The sequence below is a fragment of the Pleurodeles waltl genome, chromosome 1_2 (assembly GCF_031143425.1).
Source record: "Pleurodeles waltl isolate 20211129_DDA chromosome 1_2, aPleWal1.hap1.20221129, whole genome shotgun sequence".
NCBI lineage: Eukaryota > Metazoa > Chordata > Amphibia > Caudata > Salamandridae > Pleurodeles > Pleurodeles waltl.
In genome coordinates, this window is record NC_090437.1 from 92,898,064 (window position 1) to 92,920,776 (window position 22,713).

General features: G+C 41.0%; 1 protein-coding gene across 2 annotated transcripts in view; it reads left to right on the forward strand.

The window, feature by feature from the left end:
• The window catches only part of LOC138297109 (protein Hook homolog 3), an 803,252-nt gene extending 782,379 nt beyond the window's left edge, over positions 1 to 20,873 (forward strand). The window contains exons 22-23 of one of the 2 annotated variants that reach the window (XM_069236608.1): positions 1,084 to 1,220; positions 18,219 to 20,873. In XM_069236608.1, coding sequence (XP_069092709.1) covers positions 1,084 to 1,220; positions 18,219 to 18,234 — 153 coding nt within the window. In that variant the 3' untranslated portion in view covers positions 18,235 to 20,873. Of the gene's footprint in view, positions 1 to 1,083; positions 6,897 to 18,218 lie in introns of those variants that run through there. The other variant, XM_069236612.1, reaches the window with a different exon arrangement.
• The last annotated feature ends 1,840 nt before the right edge of the window (positions 20,874 to 22,713 follow it).

Sequence of the window (22,713 nt, forward strand, 5' to 3'; positions counted from 1 at the left end):
GATGCAGGCTTTCTGAATAACCAGTAATCTTAAGGGTGTCTAGGGTGTACTTGATCTATCTTTTTACAAGTGGTTACTGTGTCACCTGAAAATATAAAATCATTATTCTTTTGAACCCTTTATGCCTGGAACTACATTTAGATTATTACCAGTTGAGAAAATCTGCGAAGATAATTTTTTTGTATGGAAGTTATCTTAAACTTCAGCATTTGCATACAGCAGTATTGCCCCCCCCCCCCCCCCCCAAAAAAAAAACCTAGGCTGTAGCATAGGGTGATATTGTGTGGCCAGTGGGAGGAGGTACATTGTCCCTCAACATTTTTCCCATGCCAGCCCAAACCAAGATTCCTGAAAAGCATTGGCACATGTATGCCACGTCGATGTGCAGATGTGTAATGTACAATATGGAGAGCTTCATGAAATCTGCGGACACAATTCTATACTTAGTATGCTCATCTCTGAGCTACTCAAGGACTATCCACACATCATCTGGAAGAACTAAAGTTGAACATTAGCTAATACTTTGCTAATTAGGAAGGGCAGTAGGCAGTGCCAACAGAGACAACTAGTAGTACCACATTACCTTGGTGCTTTTTAGCACGAGATATATGGCCTACCATTAGATCGAAGGAAGAAGTAAAGAATAGAAATTGAAATAGACAGAACAGTAGTCTTTGAGATGAATGTTATCACAGCACCTACAGTGCTCCACAAGCAATGCTTCCCAACCCCTATTTAATGAATAGCATTCTTTTGCAGGTGAAATAGGTGTACTGTAATAAAACAGTTGTAAAATATCTTAAGCTGTGGAAATACAAAGAAGAACTTACATGCATATTGGGTAATTGCATGCTTACTGACTCTAGATCCTCTTATTCCAAGTATCAAGTGTATTCTAGTGTGATGCTTCTTTCTAGCCAGGGCAGTGCCTTATAGAGGAACGGGCCTAGTCCTACTTTCTTCCTGCCATTGAGGTTATGACAACTACTTATGCTTAATGTAAATTTGTTTTCAAGGTCTTAAGGGAAGGAGTATATGTTTGCTGTTTTAAGAACAATACCACTTCTTTTCTTCTTTCCACAGGGAATGACACTACATAAAAAAGCTGCTGAAGATAGACTTGCAAGTACAGGTTCCGGTCAGTCCTTCCTGGCAAGACAGAGGCAAGCGACCAGTTCAAGGAGATCTTATCCTGGGCACGTCCAGCCAGCTACAGCAAGGTAGAGGAGCCTTCCCTTGGAGTCACACCCGCCATCTTTCACACCAAGTGCTCTTCGGCTGAACAGAAGAGCATTTCAGGAAGCGTAACCGGCGTGCTTCCCTTTCCATTTTGTTTCTTCTACTACCACACAATAATGGATAATTTCAGGAAATATTTTTTTCTGAAATATTTCTTGTTGTCTTGCTAAAGTTTCAAGGGTCCCTATTATTACATTGTGATGTCAATTTTAATGTGCCAAAATACTGTACACCACAGAGCGGAGCTTTAACATTTTTACTTAACCTTTTTAAACCCTGTGATGTCTGACATGATGAAAGATTTTCTGGAAGTATATTCCAGTGTTAGACAGTTATTATCTGTAACTTTATACGTGTGCTTCACAATAATATTTTTCAAAGGTTATTTCTATCCTCTGTTACCCGTTTATAGAGCAACAAAGCTTGGAGCATCAAATCTATTTTGAGTATTCAATTTCGTGAATCCATATTTATTAATCAGACTAAAATAAATGCTGCAACATTTCTGACAGTTAAAGTACCTATACTATGAGGTACTCAATGGTTACCTCTGGCAGTGGTACCACAATTAAATATCTAAAGTTGCAGCTCATGTGTTTTTTGTTTTAGTAACAATTTCTTATCTTCTGCTACTTTATCTTAGAAAATAGTCTTTTTTTCTTACGATTTTCCGAATTGCTACACTTTTTTATTGTTTCGCCATATCGAACACATATTTGTATACTTCTAATTTTTAACCACCATTATTAATGTTGGGCATTGTATATGAGGTCTAATTGTTGTAGCACTATTCCGCTCCAACAAGTATCTACTTCTAAAGTGGCCCTCCTATTTAGGGAGTTACACATGAAACTTGTAGAGGATTTTAGAGTGCTTGGCCCTGCCAGCATCATACTCTGTTACAAGGATGCAAATGCGAAATGCAGCAACCACTTCTACCACACTAGGCTCTGTTACATTTCTCTTCAGTCATCATATCCTCCTCTTCAATTAAAAAAGTAACGGAATACAATATCTACAGTTAAGGAGATCGACATTGGGGATCGGGAGGCTCCTGAGTTACATAATGTCTATTTTTATGGAAAGAATGGTGATTGCTATCAAAAGAAAAAAACGAAAGCTTGAAAATGAAGGTGAAGATTTGTCACATTCGTTTCATGTCGAGTACAGTGCGAATATATGCACAGCATGATCACATGTAGAAGTTTGTACACATCCGTGCACTTTCTTTAGCAAGCCAGTGGTGCATTAAAATAGTGTGGAAACGTGTTACCTGTTTTCCATTTCAAAGGGCTGAGTCATTCTGTGTTGCTGGTTTGTAGTTCTATAGCCCACCCTTGTGGTACAGTTGTGGAGTGTACAGCCTGGAAATGTATAGAATTGAACCTTTGCTGGTATAGCCGCTGCTTTTGAGACTGAAGGTCACTGTCTGTAATGCTGCTTTCTTTACTAAGTTGTTCTTTCTCGCTGGTCCTTGCTCGTGTCATTTGTACTTTCTGGTAATTGTTGCTACATGCACGGTGTGCATCGACGCTGTTGCAGTTTTCTTTTACCACTCTTTTCAGACTGCACTTTTTCTTTGGCAAAAATGGCATCGTGATGACTCTCACCAATTGTAATGTAGCTCTGGCACATAAAATAGGACAGGACACCCGTCTTTTTCTTTTAGAATACATTTTGTGTTTCCATTGTGCGGCACAATTCAAGATGTTGTGCCAACTGTTGAGGTGGAAAGGTCATGCTAATAATAACAGTTGCCTTCGTTGTAAACATGTAAGACAGCATAAAATAATAATTAATTCACCCCATTTCTTGTTCAAACTGCAGTTTAGCATAATCATGGCTCTTTTTTTAGGGGTGAGTGCAAAGCGCTCCCTCACCTGTAGTAATCTCTTTGGGCTTCCAACCACGCCCATGTCATGTCAGTCACTTTCATTGGTTTGTGGGCTTGCCTTTTAAAATCCGCCTTCTTTCATTTGTGAAAGGCATACATACGTCATGCCTTTTCCGGTGTTTAGCCCACCTACAACAGCACCTGTAGACTACTGAAAACATACGAGGCTTTATGTTTTCAGCATGGTTTCCGGACTACTTTATCTGTTTATTTTCCACGCAGTGCGATTGCGCTGGGGTTTACATCGCGCGATCGGTTTTTCTGTTTTCAATTTCAGCATAATCACGCTGCATTTTACATAGTGTGATCGGGCGGCGGTTTTTTTTCTTCTTTTAATTTGTGTGGCAAGAAAAGGCCGTTTAGGAGTTTGCAACACTAATAGCTCTAACTCAAGCAAATGCGAGACCCGTTGCATTGAAAATGCTTGTTATTTTTGTTAGTCAATGTCCGAGGAGTAGTAGCAGTAATTCTCTTGCTGCGTAGTGCTGTAGTTGAAAAGTCACTGCTAGTGAAGTGATTTTTCATTTTGTAATCAACAACACTGTGATAACTTTGTAGTAACCCTGGTTAGTGCCTCATCCTTAACAATATATCAACTTGCATTTAAAAAAACCTGTTTCTCATTCTGCAGTTTGATTGCTGCTTAACTTCAAGCAGTTTAATTTTTTCTGAGATTAAGATAGATAATTTGAAGTTCTTCTCATACAAAAAAACGCACACAAGTTAATGGAAGGAATGCTTGCAATAAGTGTGACCATTGATAATTACTCTGGGTAGCATTCCAGCCCATAGTTTATTTGCCCATTATGCCGCCTCAATTTGGACCCTGCCGTATGCAAACCAGTCTTGACCAGGGGCGTAGCTTGGTCAGTAAGATTGGAGGGGTGTGAGATTCAGATTTTCCAACAATCATGCTGGCCTATAACGTTAAAATACATTATATGGCAGCAGGACGCATGAGGGGTGCTTACAGGGCAGTGGATAGGGAGAAAATGTTGTTTGGTATGAGTACTGAGAGAAAATACCTTTTGTAAAATAACAAACATTTTTGAAGACTCTCAAAAGTTAGTTGGAGAGAGAGAGAGAGAGAGAGTGCGTTTTTGTAGGTAAAAATCTGACAGCCACCTCGCCAAACCTGACTGAATTCACCTGTACCCAAATATTTACAACAAAATACATTTATTTGGGGGGGTGTAACACCTCAAACACCCCACACTGAAGCTACGCCTCCGGTCTTAACCCTGCTCCAATAAGAACAGTCGAGTCCAAACTGGAAGGAAGGTCCTTCCTGAGCCAGAACAGTAAATACTAAAATCACTTTCACCCCGAGTGGGGCTCATCAGAAGGGTGGAGCTTGGCTACAGTGCCACGGTGAGCAAGGAGCCCACTTCTGGTCATACCCTTGGCCAGGAGGAAGGTTGGCACGGATTTCTACAAGGCTCACCTTTTTGTAGAGTGGTGAGTTGAAAATAGTGCACTGGAATGCGGCCTGCATGATTACGAGTATGGAGAATAATTTGATCAGTCACTCCATCACCTTGTTGTTACAGCTCTACCCCATAACAAGTCTTCAGTAGCAAGCTTATATACGTAGATTTATGTACTTTAGTTAAAATCACCTAGAATTAAGTGTTTTTATCAAAAACAAGTGAACTCGAGAAGCAGCATTCGTTGATGAACATTGATTACAATCGTGGCCTATTTAACCATCTACTATTTCCATTTTTAAATGATCGACTTTGTCTGAAATACGTCTGCAGGTCTTATAGGAATTGTAATGTTAAATGGGTTGTGGGCAGTGATTTTCACAAGTGTTTGGAGCTACGTAAAAAGTTTTAGGAAAATTAATGATAGGAATATGTGTTTCCAAGTGCTAAAGCCCCACGCAATTAACACACACTTATTTAGTAAACATCTGTAATAGCCTAGCCAAATAATGATCAAAAACATGTTTTGAAAAATGAATGGAAAACATTTTATAGTTAATGTGTCCATGCTTCATATCACTTGCGCTAGCCTTTTACACAAAGTTATTTACTTTAACCTGTTTTAAATAGTTGGCAAACAACCCGTGCTCCTTCAACAATTTTTGTTTTACAGACTCAAAGTAGCTCGAGATAAAAATAAAAAAATGATTTGATCCAAATAAATATCACGTTAAGGCCATCAGCTGTGTGTGACCAATTTACCACGACAGTACAGCATTGTCTAGTCTTCGATGATGGAAAATATTAAAAGTAGCATATTTAGGTTATGACACTAGTTTAAGGCCTGCATAATAATTTCGCAGACTCAGGTCTGATTGACTCTCAAGAGTGAAGGCATCCTCCCAGAAGAAAATGAGTGCTACTATGAAACACGCCTAAGCTCTATCAGCCCAGAATGGTGCATACAGAATCTTTTTTTCGTTATTTATTTTTGCCTTTTTCACAACCGTTAAAACGCCCAACAGCGTGGCTTGAAGTTTGAAATCTGACCACAATATTCCTTCATGTGTGGTCTTCAAATATATTCCACTGTGAGAATATTATTGTTATTCCACTTTTATGATGTGGTCTACTGCCACTTGTGTGACGAGGATCCTGGTGGCGGTAGCCATTCTATAACTTAGTTTTCAAGGTAGATTTTGTTTCTACAGTTGAAAAGAGTAAATGCCACCAGGTGGTTTCGGGAGTAGTTTACAGGGCAATCAGGAGCATTGGCAATTCCAAATGAAAAAAGACCGCCTCCTTAAAGCTTTGTTTTGATTAGCTTGGGTTCTCCATTATTTACTACCTTCCAACATCCTTTCTTTTGACACATTGAGCAGGTAAAACTCATATTGTTTTTTTTTTAAGTGACGTGGAACTGCAGGGTTTTAATGTAGTCTCCCGGTTACATGACCTTTAATTACAAAAGGCCTGATTAAATTTAAGTTAAAGTTATTCCTTCCTTCTATATTAAATATTTATAGATTGCTGAATCCTAACCTAGACTTTGGAAAGATGAGGTAGTCATTGACCTAAGTACCTCCTGTCAGGCTTGATTCTAAATACGTTAATGTCAGATACTCTAACATATCTTGACCTCCTCAAAAACATTAACTAGCTCTCCGAGTGAAGGCTCTGTTTTCCCCACGAAGGTGGAAATGATGTTTGTACAGTACACATTACATAAACTTGCTAGTTAACCTTCCAGAAACCTTTACTCGGTCACTGCAACTTGTAGATTGAAAAAAATAAAATTTCCCTTTAGAGCACATTTTATGGCCGAGGAATGATTGTGAAACTGACTTAACTAAACTAACTAGTTTACTGTTTGGTATTTATAAACGAACTGGAAATTGTGTGTTATCAAGGATTCTTTTATTTGCGAAGTATTTCAGAATATCACTTGGTTTTCTTTTCTTGCTTCAAATTAGTGTAAACAGAATTGTGTGGTACTCCAATGAGTTAATATAAATAGATAGTAAGTACTAAACAAGAAAACATTATCTGGGTGTTTTAATGCACTCCAACACTTCTACACTAGTCATCATTTTTAAAAAGAGCTTAAAGCTGTAGTCCGATTTATTTTCTTAATGTTGATAACATTTATAAATAGGGTTGGCTAAGCCAATATGTCTGGCTTTGACGAGCCTGAATTGTTTTATGTTTTTAAACATATATAGTAGGAACTATACATTTTAAAAGTAATTACAAGTAAATGAAATGCATGCTAAGATGCCATGCATTTGTATGCAGGTACATGTTTTATAAAATGAGCAATCGCGGAAATAAGTTTGAAAAAAAAAATGAAATTAAGGCAGAAATAAAAGCAGAGGTTCGCCCACCAGCCCCAGGGAATGAAGTGAACTACCTATTAGTGCACATGGGCAGAAGCAACATATAATTACTCCCAGTGAAGAGCAGCCATGGCTCTAGTGGTATGACTCATCCCACTGTCCTCTGATGTGGTGGGTGAAAGAAAAATGTGAATGACACCCGAACAGACCAGTGGATGAAGAGGGATGATCAAAAGTCCATGTGTAAAGATAGATCGATAGATAGCTTGAAACTGTATCGTGAATTCTGGGAAAAAACGAAGGCTGGCAAAATGGCTAAATCTAATTATAGGCCCATGTTACAAATGTTATAGTTCAGTATCTTTCAGTGGATGCCACCATGGTTGTGAAATATTATTCTGGATAAATTGTTATAATTCCATTAGTACTGCGTAGTAGTTGGACAGTAATAACATACAGTCTGCAGCAAATTGTAAGTTACAGCAATCATGCTTTATCTTATGTTTTCGAATTGCAAATGACAGCATAGCACCTATGAAGGGTAGTTTATTCTAAATAGCAAGCTATAGATCTCAACTTCCTAGTAAGTTTTTGGACATTGAAGAAAATAATTGTATTGCTAGTTTCATAGAATATTTAGGAATACATTTGTTTGTCTAATTCTATGATTATATCTGGCCATTAAAAATAACAACAGCAAACAAAATAAGTCACTTGAATTATGGAGTTGCTTTTCCACAAACCCCATCCATTTGAGATGGTATGTTTACTGAAACAATGTTAAATTGGATTGCAGAAATTTTATTATGTGACAATCTGTTGAGAAGCAGAAGGAAATCACTCAATTTGTGTAGAATGGAAGATTTTGGCTTGTTCATTTCAGTCTTCCACTTAATGAATGTGTGCCCCTGCTTACACCTTATGTGAACATTTCCCAAGTGCTTCATTCGGCCTGATAATTTTCAGTTGCCATAGCATATCACAGACTCCATATGGTACTAAAAGATTTTGTGGATGGAACCATGTGTGGACTCGAAGTAGTCTCAGTTGCTTTCTTTATACACGTGTCACTGCAGTGCACGTTTGCAACCATTTTTGTAAGTTATTCATGCAACATTGCCGACTGATTTACTTTTTTTCAAGGGGATATCCCTCCTGTCTCTTGCTTTAAGCCGTGTTCCACATGCAGGAAGCAGATGTTCAATACATATCCACAAACTCCATATATGAATGAATTAAATGTAAAGTATAAATCGCATGGCTACTCCATAGAATGTCCTGGTGCTAAGCATTTATTCATCAACGCTGTGCAGTTAGATCATTGAGTCTTGTTGGAAGAGACAAGTCTTCAACCTTTTCCTCAACAAGGCGGTTGCCGCCTCCGAGCATAGCCCAGGTGGGAGTTTATTCCAAGCAACTGCTCTGAGGTAGGAGAAAGTCTTTCTGCCATTCTGATGCAACAGATCTTAGAGATCCTTTCCAGAAAGCAGTTTCTGGAGAGGGCATAAAAACTTATTCTGACTCTGAGATGACCTGCACCTGAATGGTGCAGTGCTGTATTGGCTAGGGCTTACCTTTTGAATAGAATTATCTTCTTTATTAGAAGCCAGTGGAGAACACGCAGCTACGGAGACACCTGTACTTGGAGACAGGTTAAGTGGAATGCGGGCTGCCATATTTTGGATCATTTGAAACTTGTTAAGCAGATCGTCTGGAAGTTTTAGATATACGGCATTGCCATAGTACAGTCTTGATGTTATAAGTGCCTGGATGACCACCTTACTTGCAGACTGGGAGAGAAAGTGTAAAAATCTTTTTAGTGTCGATAGAAGCCCACAGCATGTTCTGATCATAGCGTAATCTATGGCTAAAAGGATAGAGAATAGTCAAATTTAATCCCCAAGTTCTTGACTATTTCAAGCGACCCCTGCCATCTTAAAGAATTTTATGAGACCTTTGCTTCATTTTTTAACAATCCGACCATGCTGGAGCACCTTCGGGCCCCTCGCTGGCAGCTCTGGTACCTTCACTGAGGGTCTCCCAGAGATGCAGTCCTAGACCCAGACCACCGCTGGTCGTACCAACCTGACCTTCCCCAACATTGGTGCCGATGCTTCTGGCTATGCCATCTCTATTGTAATCCCTGACTCCAGCATGGAGCCGGATGGGGTCCTGAGCTCTAATTCTCTGCGCTCTGCCTCAGGGAAGAATAGGAGGGGTCGTTGGACCCCTTAGAATACCAAAATTACGAAACTAAAATGGACTGGCGTGAGGACTTGGGTAAAACCAGTGAATTGGATACATCTCCACACACTGACATGCTTTCTCCTGCTACCGTGGCTACTGAGGAAGGAGCTTGTTATACAATGGTGGTGAGGAGGGCGGCTGAGGTCCTGGACCTTCCACTACCCTCGGTGGCCATCAAGGCTAATCTCTTGACAGATGTGCAGGAACGTCCACCTCAGAACCCCTGCTCTTGTTCAGTGATGCCCTCAATGACGCCCTACTAAGTACCTGGTCCAAACCCAGTACAGGGGCTCCTATGAACAGGACGATTGCCCACTGCCATCCCCCAGCACCTGGGGTCCCAAGTTTCCTAATGCAATACCCAACCCCTGAGAGCTTACTGCTCCAAGCATCTACCTCCCAAAGCTCGTTCCCTACCACTCCCCCAGATATGGAATCCAAAAGGTTGGATTCGTTTGGGAAGATGTTTTCTTCCCCAGCCTTCCATTGCAGTCAGTAAACACTGCATACCTTTTGGCCTATTAGTCCCATACACTGTAGGATACAGTAGTGCAAGTGCTGCCACAGGTCCCAAAGGAGGCCCGGGCTGTACTCTCTCAGGCTTTTGCCAATTGGAGAGATGCATCAAAGTTCGCAGTTCATTGCAGACTTGACATAATCGACTCACTAGGGCTGAGCGGTTTCCACGACAGTGGCCCTGAGATGCCACGCCTGGCTGAAATCATCTGGCTTTTCAGGGGCTGTCCAGGCTTCTTTCATGGACATGCCCTTCGATGGCACCTTTCTTTTCAGAGACAAGGCAGACTCCGCACTCAACCTCCTCATCGATTCTTGTGGTACAGCCAGGTCCTTGGGCCTCGCAACAGCCCCTCATCCTTTCAGTCTGCCTTTCATCCCTTTAATGGCTACTGAAGGGGTCTTTAAGCTTGCCAATTTCCGTCCAGCCTCTGTGCTGCGCATGCTGCCCAGCCTCTCAGTGGCTGTGGGCACGGGACCCACCGACCTCGTGGATCAGTTGGCCAGCGGCCTGGTTAGCAGGGCGAGGTGGGCTCATGGACCCTTTCTCAGGAGGCTCTGTGCGTCTGGACATGGCTGAAACAGAAGGGCAAATCCCTGCTGGTTTAACATCTGGCAGACTCTGAACAGCAGAGTGGACAAATTCAGCCAAAAATGCCTAGCAGATCACTAATGGCATCTCCAACCGTAGCTGGAGCAGGGTCTCTTTTAGCAATGGGGAGAGCATTATTTTGGATCTGTTTGACTCCGCCGAGAACGTGCAATGTTAGCAATTTTGCATGTTGGAGTTTCTGAGGTGGCAATCTTTTGGAGACGTGTTTCGTCTTGAGTGGAGTTCAGGCCTCCTGGTAGCCTTTCTACCCATACCACTCCTACCCAGAGTTCTCAAGAAGATCAGGAACGGACTAAGCACAGAGAGTCTGGTATCCCGAGCTGCTGAGCATGTTTATTGATCCTCCGATCAGACTAACCTTTCAAGAGGATCTTCTGTTGCAGCAGCCAGGGAGGGTTCTTCACCTGAATCTGTCCACTCCACCTTGTTGCATGGAGATAGGGCGGTGGCAGTTGCCAGCTTCTGACCTGACTCCCAAAGTCTGTAACGTAATCTTTGCAGCAAGGCATACCTCCACCAAAACAGTATACTCCTGTTGTTGGAAGAAATTTGTGGCATGGTGCACAGACAAATCTGTTGAACCCCCTCCCTTTTCTGCCCCTGCCTCCGAGGTCCTATTGCTCATTCTTTCCATTGCCCATTAGGAGACTGTTTTTGGCACTGTTAGGTGATATTTGTCTGTTTTCTTTTTTCTTACAGTTGCTTGATCAACCCTGTTTGTTTTCTCCTAATGTACATAGGTTCTTCAAAGGTCTTACACATCTCTTTCCTCCATCCCCATTCATTATGCCCCAAAGGGATCTGAATTTGGTTCTGACTTTTTTCCTGTGAGCTCCTTTCAAGCCCCTCCACAGTTGTCCACTCCAGCGTCTCACATTGAAAACAGCCTTCTTTGAGGCAACTACATCTGAAATTTTTTCTTATGAGCTCCTTTTTAGCCCCTCCACCTTGTGTATCCGGCTTCCCACATTTAAAACAGCCTTCTTTGTGGCAATTACATCTCCCTGCAGAGTCATCTAAGCTGTCTTACCTTTTAATCTATCCTGACGATGTGGTGCTTTGCACTATGATCTCTTTTCTGCCAAAAGTGGTCATGCCCTTTTCATTTAGGTCAATCTTTCACTTTGCCTACTTTTTACACACACCCACACCCTTTTAAGGAAGGAGAGAGACCCACGGCCTGGACTCAAAAAGAGCATTGGTGTTCTACCTTGATCGTGCAAAAGAGTTCTGGGTGGGTGACCAACACTTTGTAGGGTATTTGGGTGCAAAGAAGGGTCAGCAGTGCAGAAGTGGACTATCTTGAATTCTGCATTAAGATCTGCTTCGCACCAGCCAAAAAGCAACCCCAGAGTGTTTGCGCACTCATTATCCCCAAGCTAAAGCTGCGATCACTGTGTTAGCATGCAGAGTTCCAGTCCTGGACATCTGTCAGGCAGCAATGTGGGCATCTCTTCACACACTTACCAAGCACTACTGCCTGGACAGTCCGGTGCATAGGGACAGACACTTTGCTCGTTCGGTCCTGCTGGACTTTCTTGTTTGAACTTGGTTCGCAGACCCACCTCCATGGATGGTATTGTTTGGGTATCTGTTCAAAAGTGAGCAGGACTATAGTCTCTATCAGATGGACACGTTACGTAACTTTGGTAGGGCCTTATCTGGTAGAGATTATATCTAGCTGCAGATTCCTTACTGACCCACCTCTCCTCCTTGCTCTGCCAACTGATTTCTAGGGAAGTAACTCCCCTTTCAGGGCCTTAGTTTTGACAAACCAGTAGTCAGTGTTCTTAATGGCTCTGCACTTCTAGTGTGGAAAGTTGTGAAAAGAAACTGACAGCGTGCCTGAGTGGCAACTATATAGGTCCCATGATGTAATTTCCAGTGTGGATGACGATGGATACAGAGCTGATCCACGACACCTACCGCCACACAGGGATACTGCTCACAAATACCTTCCTGATCCAATCTAACACCTGTGGAGAATTCACATATTTTCCTTCTTGCCCAAAGGTGTGACGATGTTCCACATTGGAATAACCATCACTGCACCAGAGTTCTACGCTCCGTCTCACTTCTCTGAGGAGAAGAGAGTCCGTTGTATTGAGCCCAAAAGAGAGCTGAACTTTTACGTTGATCATACCAAAGAACTCCACGTTGGATGATCAGCTCTTTCTGGAAAGATAAAAAGGCATGGCTGTGCAGAAGAGGACCATCTCCGATTAGATCACACTCTGCACCAAGTTCTGCTTACCTTTGGCAAAAAAGCAGCTTCCAAAAGGTATGCAAGCTCGTTCCACCAGAATGAAAGCTGCTAACACTACATTGGCATGCAAAGTTTCTTCCTGGACTTCTGCCAGGCGACTAGAGGCTGTCACTCCACATGTTCATGAAGCATTGCTGTCTGAGCAACCAGGTTTGCCGAGAGGAGCATTTTGCTCCCACTGACCTATAGTACGTTTTGGTTTTAACCAGTTTACAGGTCCACCTCCTAATAGGTACTGCTCTGGTGTCTATTCAAAAGGTGAGGAATCTGCAGTTAGAAGTTTCTGTGCAGAAGAACAAGTTACTTCTCTAAAGAAAATAAACTGTTACAAGCTGTAACGCAATGCAGACTAACCACAGATTCCTCACGGCCCGCCAACCCTCCCTATCCCGTGAATTAGGCTCTACCCATTTAAAAGATCCCAAATCTAGCGATTTGTACACGGGACAAAGCCAATATGTCATTGGTGCTCTTCTTTTGGGTGTGCAGACAGCCTTGAAAGCAACTGACAGCCTGCGGAGTGGAACAATGTCAGTGCCGAACCACATGGTGCCACCTACAGGCATGCATAGGTACTGGTGAAAAAGTTTCTCCATCCAGTCTTGATAGTTATGAAATATTTTAAAATTGAGGTATCTGCAGTTAGTCTCTACCGAAAAGGAGTTACCAAAGGGAAGTAACGTTTTATACTCTAGTTTTTAGTTCGGGTGAAATTGGACTAGTGATCTAAAATGGGGTGGTAAGCTGTTTATCTGAAGCCCTTGTTGCCATGGTCACCAGTACATTTCATTAGAAAGAAGTTGCTTTGATAAGACTAGTTAGGGTTCAGGTAAGAAATTAGAAATGATATGCATCCACAGTCCTATTCAAAGAGGATTTGTTTTAAAGAATAAATGTTAGCATTGTGTTTGCCCTTTGTAAACTAGAGGCAATAACGAAATTCATGTCTGTAACCTTAAGCTATGATTAAAATTTAAGTAGTACACTCTTTACACAGTTCTGACATATACATATTTTAGAAGTGGGGAGGATTTGTATAGAACAAAAAACAAAACAGTTATGTTTTTAGAACAACGCTTCTGTTTGTTGGTTATTGTTTTCAAGATTACGCTTTTTCAGTAGGCCAATACAGGGAACATTGATAGAAGGCAGATTATACAAAAGCCGTCTGTGATAGAAATATTTTCTTATAATGTATGCCACTTGATGATTATTTCATGTAGCCAGCCCCCGGTAAAAAGTATAACCGCCTCGGCCATTAAGCTGTGCTGGTTTCTTTCATAGCGGCCACATTTGCAATCCACTCATTGAAGGTGTCTACAAGATCAAAGCATGCCTGGGTTTTATGTAGGTATCCAAGAAAAACTGCCTTCCGTGGAGTTTGAATTCTTTTTGTAGGGTTTGGTAGGATTTGAGGATCGGCCCCAACATCAAGTCCACTGTGGTAGCGATGCCAAAGCTGTCCCATCTCTTGAATTTCTCCAACCCACCTCCTTCTCCAGGGCAGTCTCCACCCACATTGGAGTTTGTTCAGTCAGTTAGTTATGCCATCTCATATGTTGGCTTTGGGAGTTGTTCCACTGTAAAGTAAATGTTGAACTGGTTTGCCCTGGAACTCCCACCACTCAGAGGCGTACCCAGGGTCTCCTTGAGTGTCAGACCACAACTCATTGCTTATGATCAGATGTGAGGTTGTGTAGCTCATTTCGATGTCAGCTGCTGTGATGCCACCTTTGAATGTGGACTTAAAAAGTTTAGTTAGGGCTCTGTGCAGGAGCCCCTGGTTCCAAAGAAGCTGTGGAGCATTGCATTAATCTTGTAGAAAAGGGGATCACAGTATATTGTAAGGGTAGTTCTGTAACTGGTATAGGAACATGGGAACATGGGGAGTGACAGTATTTTAAAAATGGTGCCCTGCCCAGAAGCGACATAGGTTGCACGTTTTGGTGTGGAAATCAAGTTGTCCATCAGTGGTTGTATGTTTCTTTCCCATGCCGCCTTAACTTTATAACCTGCACTCCGAGATAGCGAAAGCCGTGCAAGGAAGCCTGGATGACGTCCGTCCAACCTATTCTCTGATGGTAGGGGTTGGCCAGAAAAAGCAGTGATTTAGCTGTGTTAATAAAGAGGCCCGAAGTTTCCCCAAAGATCTTAAGGATTTGGAGTGTTTGAGGACCGGAAGTTGCTGGGTCGGTTAGGAATATCAGCAGGTCATCCGTAAATAGGTGCTATACAAAAGAGGGCTTCGGGAGTTTAAAGACGAGTTATTTCCCAAAATTGAATCATTATATTCTGGACGAATGCTGACGAACAACGTAAGGTGAAACCGGTCCCTGAGCTCCTACACACAGGGCCTGTGTTGAGGTGTCAAACCCAACTCATTGTGGGTTCCGCCAGTAAACTGCACATATCGCCCAACTGAAATTGGTGATTGTTTATACCCACCGGAGGGTTTTGTATATATTTATTTTTTCACACGATTATGTTATAGCTCTTTACTTAGGCAGAAATTTCACATCAGGACCTGATAAAAGCCGCAACACCTCTGTCGAAGGTTATAGGCAGAAACATGCCTACCTGCTACCGTAATGTGAGCAGACAGGGTACGATGACACCTAGTCTGTCCTAGTTTTTAATCCTACAGGAATGCACCAATAAAGTTACAAGCATACTCCGGAGTTAGTTTTAATTCATCTTACACTGACATGTACTCTGCCCCCTCACTCCACCTAGCTCATTATCACAGGTCAGATACACCTCTGAAAACATATGCAAGAGCTGTCCTCTCCTAGTGGAAGGGGTAGTGGCCCGCACCGTGATCAGTGACCACAGTGCGAGGAGGTTCCCCTTGATGAAGCATGAAACCTTCGGGTGGGTGACGGAATTCGTCCTTTTAAAAGGGATGCTTCCAGCGTAGCCAGGCCATAGGGTTATATATTTTGCCCGTTTTCTTGTTTTTCCACTCTTTCTTTGATCTGTTGTGTCTCTTTCCTTTTGGATATTTTAGATGTAGACCTGGGAGTTTGTTAGTGAAGTATAGACATCCGTATACAGGACCACCCTGTCTGAAACTCCGTGTCCCATTCGAACCCACATGGCTCCCAGTTGCACCAACGTGTGAGCACCTGTGAATTAAATGGTTCATAGCTGATTATAGGCAGTAAGCACATGGTGAAGGTAGTCGTTCACTGTTTACAGTACTCTAAATTACCCTCAACATTTCGACAGTCAACAGTCTGAGATGCCTGAAGAATAAGGAGGATAATGTAGAATGTTTTTAGAATGTTTACTAACTAAATTTAGTCAGTATGGACCCAATCTATAGCGTTTTTTACTGTAAGAGTCTTAAACCGACTTACAGACGGATATCTCTCTCCAGAACGGGATAGTCACACTTACTGGTGAACAAAACGTCGGCGAGTCAGGCTTTTGGTAGTACGTGCATAATGTTTTGGCAATTTAGTCTGGAGGTTTCCAGACGTGCCTAGTGTGTACATAGCTTAAAATACAAGAAAAGGCCCTGCCACAACCATGTTACATGCACTTATCATTATTAGAGCTGAAACCGTGGCATATGCCAGCTACTTGTGGCGACCCTCACGGATAGTGAATAGTAGGAAAGCATTGTTTTTAAGTCCAGGAAGAAAGACGAAACGTGTATGTACACAATGGATTATTATTCTAGCTAGTCAGTTGCGGAGGATGCTGATGATGGTGGTGGTGGTAAGTAAACGTGCTTGTTGCAACTCGGAGATGATTACTCCTTGAAACGCTGCTACTGATTAACATAGCTTGTGAGTGCATCCCATTTCCTGAAGGGCTGTGTTTTCTGCATATGTGTAGTTGTGTGCTCCCAGGAGTATCGCATTGCAGCGCCACAGTGGAAGGCAGGCAGTTTCTGTGACTAAAGAGCCCCAAGTTCAGTAGCTACAGTAACTCGTTGTTCCAAATACAGCTCTTTGCAAAGCAGCATTCTTGTTCTAAGCGATAGTAAATGGAAACAAATTGATCTGTCCCTGTACTCGCACAAACAAGTATTTTTACTTTGTTCACAGACACGTTTGGGCTTCCTCTTGAACTGGAGTCCATATTAAGCTAACACGGTAGACTGTCAGATTTTTAAATCAGCCAATGTATACTTGCTTACCTCACTGAGTTTAACACATGGTTGAAACTTTTATTTTCTTTAGGCAGAACGTACTGTAGTGAAATAGTCACACACCAAAGTACGGGATATCATGTTCATATTACTGTCTGCATCAGTTAGAATGTGCTTCATGTTTTTCAGAAAGGCTCATTTTATTTTTCATAAAGTGTACCTTCCTTCCCTCTCTGTTGGCCAAATAGATTAATCTCACTAACGTTTCAAGTATTAATTACACGTTGATTATTTCATTTGATTTTGAATATGCATGTTCCCTGCCCCCCGAAAACTCCGAAGAAGTTAACTCAGAAGTTATCTCCCCTTCTTCAACATACTACAAACAACATCCGGTATAGCATCACCGGTGTCATACACGTTTAAGTGGCTGACTTTCTTTGCTGGTAGCAGTGACTGTGGGTGGTCTCGTTGTTCGCCATTTGAAGGACTCTGCCACCCACCCCTCCTCTTAGCTAGCTACCCAGCAGTTCCTGTAGCACCACCTCTTGTGGCAACATCAAAACTGATTTCCATATAGTTGACTCCATTTGTAATAGCACGACGGCTAAAAGCAATGAACCTTCCTGGAGTTATTACCAGTGGTTTCATTCAGACTCTGCATTTATCACTTTTTGTGCTCTCCAAGTCTGCAGAGCTTTCAGTATTCAAGAAATAGACTTAGACTTAAATCAGATTTCAATGCTTATTCTGCCTAATTGTTTCAGAGGGTTTTCAATCTTGTTTATACTGCAAATTTCCTTTAGATGGATATGATCACGTTACATTTCTTTAAATGATTAAATGATTGAACTACTCAGGCAGGTGAGCCCCAGTCATTGCAATCCAAATATCTATGAACGTACATGAATTGTGTGTTCTGGACCTGTTTGCGTTTTTGCAACCATTGATAGCTCACTGTGTGCGTTTTTAAAATACCAATGACTCTCATTCAGTGATGCTTGACCCGATAGAATCCTGCCAGGCCTTCCTTCTAGCTGACATCTGCCTTTACAGATCCAACCCTTATGCTTTCACCAGATCTCTGCACAAATCTTGCTTAAGTACATTTGACCTTACTAAACAGTCAAATTACAAGTACCTCCACTAGCCCAAAAAAAAAGCACACAGCTCAGTCTCAAACAACTCGAGCTACCGTACCCCAGTGCAACCTTAAGATAGTTCTGCTGGTTCGCTTCACCTGTCCCATTTTAGTTACTGTGATCTCACACACCCACAGTCACTCATGCACACTTACTCTGCCATTGTAAATGTGGACACAGCAGTAAGCCGTTCTTTTAGAGAGAAAATCTTCATACCGGTTATAGATCAATATGCATATAATAGAAATTGATGTCCAGACCTGGTGAGTTTGTCATTGCTCTTTTAACGGTATATGAAAATTTTAATCACATAAAACATTTTAGCAGCGATTTTAAAGTCGTTTTCCCATTCATTAGTAGAAATATTAAGCTTTCTTTATTTTTTACTGGCTGCAAATCTGCTTTTTCTAACATTTTTTTCTTTATTTTGTATTTGCAGTGATGTGGTTGCATGAGCTGCAGCATGATTATACGCACAGGGACTGTCATTGCATGGCCTAACTTTGTCCACAGACTGCGTAATTCTCAGACTAACCAGCTGTTGTAGCAGTTGCTTAACATCTGGGAACTTAATTTCAAAGCAAAGAGAAAAAGTTTCACATGCAAAGAAGCTTATCAGCATTATTAACTCTTGCACGACCTGTGCGCTCGAAGTCTGCATTCATTACTGGTCTAAACTGTGCGAACCGACGTTTGCGGTGTTTGTCTTTTTCTTGCCTTCCATTACTGTTACAGACTCATAACTAACATGAATGTAGACTTCACAAAATGTGTTATATTTTTACACAAGGACGCATTTCCACGATATGGGAGTCAAAATAAGTGTGCACATAATGGTCAAAGAAACCCAGAATGTGCTACAGATCTACTTCTTTCCTGTGTCTACCTCCTAAACCTCTGAACAAATCGAGATGATTTCCATCTTTAGACTATTCCATGCGAATCTGTCAGTCCTTAGTGCTTGAAATTAATATATCTTGAAGGCTATTCAGAAAAGGATCGTTGTCCTACTGCAATTCGAGGTTCCTAAAAAGTCACTTTAATTGCACGTGTAATGTAAATACTGTTAGTCGTTCTGTGTAGACGTAAGAATTCAACTTTTTTTTATGAGTGAGTTGTTCTGTCGGAGAGGAAAGTGAAAAGTTGCAAACTAAAAAATGCAACAGACTTGTAACACAGTTGTGGTCTACAGAAGTGTCCTTATGTTTTGGTTGGATAATGTCTATGCGTATTTATTTTTTGCTTACAGGTTGTAGCTGTTTTATCTGTCTTAGTAATTTAATTCAAAACTGCATGATGCTGCTTATGTTTTTTAAAATATTTAAACCTTTTCCATAGCTTTCTAATATTATGTGTGCATTTTGTAGCCGAAAGATGCAATTTAAACAAATTATTGTTACAGCATTTAGCCGTTCACAATAGAACATTTCCTGGAGTTATCAAAATAATTCTGTGTTGGATGAGCAGTATTGGCACCTGAAAATGAATGACAAAGCTCTACATAGTTTTGCATTTTTGTTTCATTTTTAGCTATATTAGTTTACATTGCATAGCTTGAGAGGTTTTTAAACACAGTATTCTATTTCAAGAGGTAAATAGCCTTGCTGCTCTAAACGTGTTTTTTTTTTTTTTTTTTATATCAAGTATGCTGTTTATTTATGCCAGGTATATTGAGGAATGCATCATAGGTTGGTTTCAAATTGAGAATTGTTGCTCAGCTGTTGACATTTCACATGTTGAAGTGTTAACATTCGCTATAATGTTGCCCCTTACCGGAGTTGCCAATTCCTTCCAAAAAGTGAAAAAGGAAAGAAAATGCCCAATAATACTAGTGCCATAGGCCTTTGGTGGAATTATCAGCGGTCATCGAGAGATTTCAAAAATAAAATGTTTTGTCTTTTGCTCCTCTGGTGTGTCCAGTGGTTTTAGGCCTTCAGCCCTCCTATTGTGCACTTGTCATTTTCAGGTCTGGTGTGTGTTTTGCATTGTATTTGCCCGAATAAGTTACTCATCTTTAATGGAGTAAATCAGTTGATAGCATGTAGCCATTATTTTGCTTCACAAGACATGAAATTTGTGTTTTGTAACCAGTCATACAATTGACAGTTTGGACAGGGATAGTGGCCATGAGTCATTAAAGCACAATTTATCTGTTGTTTAAAGCTATGTTTCCAATTTCCTCACACGATGCAAACAAATGTCACTCCTAACACGTTGTGGTCTCTTAAACACATGGTTTTTCCAATTTTATTTAACATTAACAATGCATACAACACGTAGGCATGCCAAGACATGGCCTGACACTTCATTGTGAGCAGATATATAGCACACAACAGATCCTTTCAGAGGCAAAAAAAAAGACAAGAGTTGAACATAAAATCAGGCACAGCATAGTACTCACAAATGCAACAATATCTCAGTGTATCATGTTATGTCCTCAAATAACTCAGAAGTACCAAGTGAAGCGACCAGCACATATCAGCACTGTCTTGAAAATGTTTTTGACTTAAATTGAAGAAACCCCTTGCATTTTCTTGAGATTTTAATTTACTGCTATAAAGCTGTCAAATGGTGTTTTAGCTTTTTAGTAGTAATACTCCCTAACCGTGTAATATTAAGAGAAAGAGTAAACTCGATATGCTGTAGTTACAGTGGTTTCGAAGTATAAGAATCTAGCAATGATGTCACCAGCAGTGTAATGATATATTGCTTTTTCGGGGGGTGGGTTTATATGCTGTTTGATTTTAATGAAAGGGTATCTGTTGTCCAAACTATATGGCAGAGTAAACAAAACTGTTGTGAGGAAATGCAGCAGTTTGCTCCTCTAAAAACCTCATGAATGTTGAAAGTAGAACAAAGTTTCTGCAAAAAAAAAGTTTGTATCCATATTCCTGTTTCCTTTGCAGTTCGTTTCTTGTTTAATGGATTGCCAGCTATTCATATTAATATACATATTTGTATATACGACAAATTAAAATGTCTCCTCTCAAACTGTTAATGTACCTATACTCCATTTAGATACAATAATGCTTCCAATGCATCAAAAAGTGTACAGTTGTTAAAACAAGTTGTAAATAAACGCTTGTATAAAACAGTTTGTGTTGTTTATTTTTTTAGATTGTAGTGCTGTTAAAACTAACATATTAAATATATTGCCTGCTAACTCAAATCCTAATTCCTCCTGTACAGAGCACAATATTAAAACGGCTTATGATTGACACACCAGGATTATATGTAACAAGGAAAGTTCATCCACAACTAGAAGGCCCGCTCCATACTTTCATTAGTTCACCAATGCTGAAACATTTTCAAGATAAAAAAAATATAACCCACATATATGCACAATTAATTGTACAGTTCCTGCTTTTCTTGCGATTACCATACTTTATATATTCATATTTCATGTATCATGTTGTTTACTGACTACACCTTAAATCAGCTTCTTTATATGTTTTGTTACATTCTGTTCTATTCTGTGCACATTTGTAGAGCACATGGCTACCCTAGGCATCCCAGTGCTGACATCATGCAACACAGACTGACCGTGACGCACAGTGGGGGTTCGTTCTCAAACAGCCAAGTTTTTAGGTGTTTCTGGAAAATCAGTTAAGTATTCATAAGCCATACTGTGTAGGTGAGGGAGTTCCACAGTTTGACAACGTTGTAGCTAAGCGACCTCCAGTTCTTGCCCTCTGAAAATGGGACCCGTAGCCAATCAGGCCTTGTTAGATCTAAGGGTTCTGCTCAGGTTAGAGGGTGACATCAGAGGTAGAAGTAAAGGGGGGCCTTTTGCTTGAAGTGTCCTGTGTGCAATGCATTAAGCTTTCCATTTCACCCTGTGATCTACCAGGAGTCAATAGAAGGTAGCCAAGGCTTGCCAGGCTGATTTATGTCTAGGAACATTGAGCAGGATTTGCGCGACAATGTTCTACACAACTTGAAGTCTCTTGGTTACGGATTTAGGCGCTCCCAAATAGAGTGAACTCCCGTAGTCCAGCTGAGAGAAAATTAGTGCCTGGACCACACAGTCCTTCTGAGGGGAGGAAGTGTAACATTTTGCACAACATTTTAAGTGAGCCCTAGCAACTGGCTAAAAGTTTTGTTGCCTGGGGATCCATTGACAGGAATTTGTCTAACCAAACTCCCAGATTTTTTTTATAACAGTCTTGGGGGTGGGGGACGTACCTAAACAGCCAGCCTCACGTTATGGTATAATTACCAAGTACCATAAATTCTGTTTTATTCCCGTTTAGTTTAAGGTAGGAGCTGGCCATCCAGCTTGCTACCTTATCCATGCAAGGTCCAAAAGATATTACATTTACTAACAAATGCAGGTGTTCCAAGCTAGCATTTTGATGTCCAACTTGAAAATACGAAGTAGTTCACTGTACAGAATTGAGCCTGATACCTGGAGCTCAATTCAATCTGGTCTAACTAGATTATTGCAAAATAGCAATTCACAGAGCCCCTGACACATGCACATGGGCCTTTCATCCACCAAAATGACCACATAGCTTCCCGACTTCCAGTGCTTTTATTGGGCTGCACAAAGTATGTTTAAATACCTTATTGAACCTATTTTCCTGGCTTTCACATTTGTAGATCTCTTTGTGCCTCAAGCAATATATGTTAATAAAATATACTGAATCACATCATCCCGAGCGTGTTATAAGGTTTTGCCAGATCTGAACACATACCAGTTAGTATGCTGAAAATAACTGAAGACACCCACACAGTATGTAGAATAGCCTAGTGATGCAACCTCGCCCTCTCAACTTTCTGTCAGACTAAGGTAAACAAAGTTTGGGCAGAATCTAATTTTTAATTTGCACAGCACTTATTTGATGTCAGTGGTGTTAAAACGTTTTGAGATGTTCAAGATGAGTTTGCAATCTCCAAACAACAATTCTCGAGGTACCTGCAACAAATTGATA